General features: G+C 34.8%; 1 protein-coding gene across 3 annotated transcripts; it reads left to right on the top strand.

Moving 5' to 3' along the window:
* Positions 1 to 396: 396 nt before the first annotated feature.
* Positions 397 to 6768, top strand: LOC110647792 (basic leucine zipper 19). 3 transcript variants are annotated; one of them, XM_021801778.2, is made up of 3 exons: positions 397 to 552; positions 1017 to 1916; positions 6353 to 6768. In XM_021801778.2, exons 2-3 carry the CDS (start codon positions 1139 to 1141, stop codon positions 6379 to 6381), a joined length of 807 nt encoding a protein of 268 aa, XP_021657470.2. In that variant the 5' UTR covers positions 397 to 552; positions 1017 to 1138; the 3' UTR covers positions 6382 to 6768. The 3 variants fall into 3 exon arrangements, with proteins under 3 accessions (XP_021657470.2, XP_021657468.2, XP_021657469.2); XM_021801776.2 differs by having other exon boundaries at positions 1017 to 1928; XM_021801777.2 differs by lacking the exon at positions 397 to 552 and adding an exon at positions 593 to 820 and having other exon boundaries at positions 1017 to 1928.
* The last annotated feature ends 748 nt before the right edge of the window (positions 6769 to 7516 follow it).

Here is a 7516-nt window from a genome sequence, read left to right as displayed (position 1 = left end):
ATAATAAATAAAAAATATTTAAATATAAAGTAATTTAAATTATTTTATTAATCAAATAAAATTTTAATTACTATATTATAATTTATTATTATTTTTTAAAATTTACTTTAATTTTTCTATAACAATTAATTAAAAATCGGCTACAATAAAAAAAAAAAATTTGACTACGACCATCAATTTTCAATCTAAAATAAATAACACATTAAATGCGTTTTTTGAATAGTCAGCGAAGGAGACCAATCTTTGTCAGTCTCCTTTCGCCACTTAGCAAAGTCAGTTGACATGGCATATCTGTTCGATCTGATGAAGCTGACGGCCAAGATGAAGGGTATAGGTCCAACATAAGTGTTGAACTGTAATACCAGATGTACCATATAATAACTTCCCTCATTTTTTAAATTTGCATCTAGGTCCCCCAAGTAGGTATAAATTGAAAGTAAAGGCTCTGTGAATTGTGATGATATCTTGATTGACCAATGGAGAGAGAGAGAGGGGTTCTCTTTTTTGGTGGAATCTGCCTCTTAAGAAGAATCAACGATCTTCTCATCTTTGGTACGCTTATTTTCACTTTATTTTCTATTTGTATCAATTGCTCTTCTTTTAGGGTTCCTTTTCAAAATATATGTATTCTTTTTCCCTGTTTTTATTCTTTTAGCATAGCAGCCTTTTTTTTTTTTTCTAGGGTTTGGATTGTTAATTCTATGATGATTTATCTTTCGTGGGTTGTTTCTCGATTCTGTTCTTTCTTTCCGCTTCCTACATACCCTTAATTTCATCGAGCTATTCTCTTAATTCCCAGATTTTAATTTACTTTTTCACTGTAAGTTTCTTTGTTTGAGTTGATAATTAATTCTGTATTTGGTTTTGGTGAGTTTAATCAGTTGTTTTTTGTTTAGTGCTTTGAATTCACATATGGGTTGTAATTGAATTGCAAGAAAATTGTGGTGTTCTGTGACTTTGTATTTGAGGTTTTAATTGAGTTATTGATCCGCTTGCTCAAAATCCCCTTTTTGCAGCTTATAAGCACTGAACTTACACTTTCCAATCTCAGTATAGTTTAGAAACCTTGAATTTGACCCAAATAATCATCACATCAAAATCCCCAATTTTAGTTCTGCCTTTCTTCATTTGAGCTTAAATGGATGATGGGGAGCTAGATGTCTTGAACCAAGAAGTATTTTCGGCTACCAACATGGGTGAGATTCCGAGCAATTGCTCAATGGACAGTTTCTTCGATGAACTACTCAAGGATACTCATGCCTGTACTCACACACACACTTGCAACCCTCCTGGTCCTGATTATTCCCATACACATACCTGCTTTCATGTACACACCAAAATTGTGTCTGCACCTTCGGATGATAAGACTGGGACTGATGATACTGCTGAGTCCACTGAGAAAAAGTCAAAGAAACGCCCATTAGGCAATAGGGAGGCAGTCCGCAAGTATAGGGAGAAGAAGAAGGCAAGGGCCGCATCTTTGGAGGATGAAGTTGTGAAATTGAGGGCTTTGAATCAGCATTTGCTGAAGAGGCTTCAGGGACAAGCGGCATTGGAGGCTGAGGTTGCGAGGCTCAAATGTTTGCTTGTGGATATACGGGGAAGGATTGAAGGGGAGATTGGATCTTTTCCATATCAGAAATCAGCTAATGACTTGAACTTGGCCAATCCAAATTTACCTGGTGCTTATGTAATGAATCCATGTAATGTGCAGTGTAATGGTCAGGCTTATTGTTTACATCCAGGGGCAGATGGCAAGAGTGGGGAAGGTATGGCCTTAAATGGCCAAGGGCTTAATGGTTGTGAGTTTGATAATCTTCAGTGTCTGGCAAATCAAAACTCAGGAATGAAGGAGCTTGTTGGCTGTGGACTTGGGAACCTAGTGACAAGTGCTGATGGCAATTCTTCTAGCTCAAGTAAGAGGAAAGGTGAAACTAATACTTATCAGTTTTCCTTATTCTTGTGATGATGAATGTCGGATACTTGAGTCGATTAAATAAGCAGCTAGTTATATGATTTATTTAATCTTTTTTTTTTTTTTAATAATTTTCCATCCTATATGCTGTTTCACCTATTAGTTTTATTGCTTTTAATGCTTCTTGACTAGTGTTAACATGAATTTTGTAAATTCAAAACTCATCAACTGAAAATCATTTGTTTATTCATGCATGTATGCACTTGAAAATGTTGTCAACGTTAGAAGCATGTAGCTTATTGGTCTTCTATGTTTGATAAGTGTGAACTATATTACCAGGTTTAATAAATTATGTCATTTTTCAGTGAATTCATGACACTCTTTTCCTTTTTTATTCACTTCCTGATACGTTTTAAAACTTGAAACCATTAGTATTGAATTGTTAATGACAGGAATTTCTAACAACTAATGTCTTGTGGATACTACATGGTAACACTTCTTCCAAATCAGTCCTACAACTTAGCAAAAATAATAATTTTTTAATGAATGAATGCAAATGAAAGGGAGGGAAAATGGGAATGACTTTTTCATCCTTTTCCAAGAAGTAGTTTGTTTATTGGGTTCCCCCCCCTCTAAAGTTCTTTTTTTAGTTGCTAAGGAAATTGAGGATAGTTTTACTCTCTTTTTATCTCCTCTATTCTTTTTGATGATTTTCTCTTTGTTTTCTTTCTTGAAAAATTATTATTTTTGTTCAGTAGAAAGCTAGTTTGGAAAGTTGCTTCCTGTGGCATCCTTTAAGCATTAGTTAATAGAGATTGTCACAGCATAGCAATTTAGGATTGGAAAACAATTCACATTTTAATAGCACTTGAATTAAAAGTATTTATTGGGAATACATTGAAAATTGGCATAATGTAGTAGAACTTCCGTTGTAGTTATGCACATAAATGATTAAATTTAGTATTATGCCATTTATTCTTAAACTGGTTGATAATATCATAAATATGCACTTTGGGTCTTATTATTCTTTGGAATTACTAAATATTGCATTTTGTTTTTGCTTTTAATGAGGAAAGATGCATCTGAGATTTGTATTACAGATTGTAATCTGTGCAGAGTGCTCTGTCTCTGTACTCTGTTACATTTTGGAGTAATTTTTAGTGTGTTATTTGTTACGGTTGCTGATGTTAAGCGTAACTGTTGGGGAAAGGTTGATATTAAGGTTAAAGAAGTAATTTCCTGATTCTTTTCAATGACATGTATAGCTTTCATAAATGATGTTTTGTCATAGTTTTTGGAGTTTTATGCCCTCTTTTCTCGGTGTTATAAGGTCTTTATTTGTGTCATATTGCATGTATGATGAATTAAAGCCATGTTATCAACAGGTGATAAGCAATCTAAATAAGAAAACCAGAAACTGCAGCATAGCATCAGCACTCAGAAGCTTAAGAGACTTTCTTGACATTTTGAGAGGGAATCTGGAAACTATGTATCTGTGAGATGTTTTCATAGAATCTTTGGGGTTCTTGCAGTTAAACCTGTTCACACACCCAGGCCTGGTGAGGGGCTAGGCACTAGGCAGCCTAGGCCTGGCCCAAAATACAATTTTTATATTATATTATATTAAAAATTTTAATTTAAAAGAGGAATTACAAAAAAGAGTCTAGAGGACATGGACCATCCTCAAAAGAGAGATGGTGGTGGAATGAGAAAGTACAAAAGGCAATGAAGAGAAAGAGTGAATGGTATAATAAATTACCTAAGTGTGATAATAATGAGGCTTATGAACAATACAAGATCGTAAAATAGAGGCAAAAAAGGCGGTTAGTCAAGCAAGAGCGCAGGACTTTGAAAAGTTATATAAGAAACTTGAAACTAAAAAAAGGGGAGAAAGATATTTATAGATTAGCAAGGATGAGAGAAAAGAAATGTTAAGATCTCAATCAAGTTAGGTGCATTAAGGAAAAGAAGGAAAAATGTTGGTGAAAGATGAGGACATTAAAGAAAGATGAAAAAATTATTTTGATGATCTCTTTAATAATAGTCAAAGTGGTAATAGCATGAATATAGACTACAAAGCAATAGAAAAGAATGTGAATTACACTAGAAGGATTAGATCTTTAGAAATAAAGGAAGCACTTAAGAGAATGAAAGTGGGTAAAACCTGTGGACTCGATGGAATACTAATTAAAGTATGGAAGTGTTTTGGAGATGTGGGAGTGGCATGGTTAACTAAATTATTTAATAAGATTCTAAACTAAAAAAATATGTTTGATGAATGGAAGAGAAGTATTTTAGTATCTATTTTTAAAAATAAGGGAGATATACGGAGTTGTTCAAACTATACAGGAATTAAACTTATGAGCCATACTATGAAATTGTGGGAGAGAGTTGTGGAACATCAACTACGCCATGACACTTCTATCTCTCCCAATCAATTTGGCTTAATGCCTGGTCGTTCAACTATGGAAGCGATCTTTCTCATTAGAAGTTTGATAAAGAAATATAAAGATGGGAAGAAAGAGCTACATATGATTTTTATCGATTTGGAGAAGATTTATAATAGTGTTCCAAGAGATGTCTTATGTAGAGTGTTAGAACAAAACAGGGTATCTATTAGGTACATACAAGTGTTGAAAGATATGTACGAAGGAGCAGTTGCTATTGTGCGCACAGTGAAAGGGAACACAAGAGATTTTCCTATTTCAATTGGATTACACCAAGGTTCAGCTGTGAGCCCTTACCTTTTTACATTAGTTCTACATGAATTGATGAAACATATACAAATACTGTATTCCTTGGTGCATGATGTTTGCGGATAATATAGTTCTGATAGATGAGACAAGAGAAGGAGTCAATAGAAAGTTAGAGTTTTAGAGAAGTATTCTAAAGTCAAAGGACCTTAAGTTAAGTAGAACGAAAACAGAATACTTGCATTGCAAGTTCAGTGAAGGCCAAACAGATAATAGGAAAAAAGTTAGTTTGGATGGCGTTGTATTGCCGTAAAGTAATCACTTTAAATATCTCGGCTCAATCCTTTAAGTTGATGGGAGATGTGAGGAGGATGTTAGTTATAGGATTAAAACCGGATGGTTGAAGTAGAGACGTGACGCGGAAGATTTATGTGATCGCAAGATTCCCAATAAGTTTAAATGAAAATTTTACCGTACAGCCATACGACTAACCATGTTATATGGTAGTAAGTGTTGGGCAATGAAGGTGCCGCATGTGTCTAAGATGAGAGTTGCAGAGATGAGAATGTTAAGGTGTATGAATGGTCATACTAGACTAAATAAAGTCCATAATGAGAGTATTAGAGAAAAGGTGGAAGTAGTACCAATTGAGGATAAGTTGAGAGAAGGAAAATTGAGATGGTTTGGTCATGTGAAGCGTAGACATACGGGGGCTCCAGTTATACAAGTAGAGCACGTTGCGTTAGAGGATAGAAAGAAAATAAGGGATAAACCTAAACTGATTTTTAGGAGAGTAGTACAATATGACCTAGAAGTATTACACATTTTCGAGGATTTAACCCAAAATCGTTTAGAGTGGAGAAAGAGAATCCACATAGCCGACCCCAAATAAATTTTTGAGATAAAGGCTTAGTTGAGTTGAGTTGAGCTGTTAAAAAATAATTTTTTATCTATGTTCAGCTGGCTTGGCCTAGGCAGAGTGAATTTCAGGCCTGGCCCACCCAATGATCAGATCTAGCTTGCTTATATTCTTTTTTTCTCAAATTCATCCCATTCTCAATTTGTGTGACCCTTAAAATGTCTATATATTTGTTTGTTTATTTATATTTTTGTGTTACATTTTATCTGCTAAACCATTTCTGCGTTCTCACTGTCTGATTTGTGCTCTTGGAATTGTTTGTCATCTGCTTCATAATTTGTTTCACAAGTCATTACTGGATTTTTGCTATGGCTTTCGGTATTAAGTGTTATTCCATATGCAATGGGTTTTGCTTGCTTTATCACAGGATAATCAACCTGAAAATGAACCTGATTCCTTGTGAGAATCTGTTGACCATCAAGTTTTTCATGTTGTCAGGATAATTAAAGTTCTGTTAGCGTGTTTTCTGTCTCCCATCACTAGGGTTTGATAAAGCCCAAACGACAATTATCTGGTGAAAGTCAATATTATGATAACCTATGCAGCAATATAGGTACATGCGAGCCTTGGGAATATAATTGTCCTTTGTGCTAGAACTTAGAACCGTTGAAAATGTTTTTTTACCAACTATAGATGTTAATAGCTATGATGCTTTGGTCATGAAAAAAGAAGAAGAAAGGGAGGGAGAGAGGAAGAAGAAAAAGATAATGATATTTTGAATGAAGCTAATATAGGACCTCTTTTAGCTCATCATCCTTCTTTTTAGGGTTTGTGCTACTTACTGCTATGTCTTTAATGACTGATTCTGGTGTTTTTATCTGTTAGGAGGGGCTCGTGCAGCAACAGGACGTTGAAGAGCTGTTCATATTGTGTTCTTTTTCATGAGGGTACAATAAGTGCTTCTGTTGGGCTTCTGAATCTGCTTCCTCAGGTTGCTTTTTTGGGTGTAGTTAGTTTATTTTTTTTTCCCCTCTTTTCTTTTTCCTCTTTTTTTTTTTTTTTTTTAATTTTTTCAAACTCAGGTATCCCATGCTTAGATACTGTGGGGATGATCCCTGCTAAGCTAAGCTTTAGCTTTAGCTAGTGGGTTGGTTAATTCGTGGTCCTTTGTTTGAAAAATGCTTTGTAAAGGGGAAACTTAATGGATCTATAGCTAGTAGAATTTATGGGCAGATACAAACATTATGGTTTTCTAAGAAGCTCAACATTACAAAGCTATAATTCGCACTTTATTCTCGTCAGTTGTGCATGATCTTAGTTAATAAGTGCTATCGTTTGATTTACACATCGTTGGTTCTCTTTTGAGTTTGGCTGGTTTTCAGCTAGTAGTTTTTACATATTTAAACTGTCATTTTGGAAATTTTTGGTGGGTTCTTTGTGAAGATCTCTCCTTCTAAGCAATATGAATTCTTCATTGCTGAATTACAGAATTTAGGGAAAGGGCCTCATCTTTGATGTCTCATTAATGAAGCAGGCAGATTGTTGTTTGCGAGGCAACTGCCCAGTGAAATTTGTGCTGGGCCTGGGACCTCGCCAACAGCCATGAATGAGCCAGAAACAGTTTGAGGGATGAAGAGATTGTTTTGTGGGGATGTTCTCTCTCTGCTCTGTGGTCATTCTCCCCAAAATTCATTCTTCTGGCAAAACTTATTAATCAGATCTAAATGTTAAATGGATAACAAATTATTGTATTTTGTTATTTTGGCCAAGACAAAAAGAGGATGGGATCTTGTTTTTTGTGAGAACAAATTTTCAAGTTGATTCAACATATTTTACAATGACCATATTATTCCTTCTATTATTGAAAGCTTTACTTGATGCTGAGGCTTAAATGGGGGGACAAAGATTAAGGGGTGTGGGTTTTGGTGTATCAGAAGTGGCATTAGCATGCAAACTAGGCTTGATTCTGTTTTAATGCCGACAATGACTGCAGGGCGCTAGTGCTTGAAGTTGAACCTTACAGTGGAATATATATATATATATATATAT

This window comes from Hevea brasiliensis, chromosome 1 (assembly GCF_030052815.1).
Source record: "Hevea brasiliensis isolate MT/VB/25A 57/8 chromosome 1, ASM3005281v1, whole genome shotgun sequence".
NCBI lineage: Eukaryota > Viridiplantae > Streptophyta > Magnoliopsida > Malpighiales > Euphorbiaceae > Hevea > Hevea brasiliensis.
Note: the sequence above shows the minus strand (reverse complement) of the source record. Positions and strands in the feature narration are given on the sequence as shown.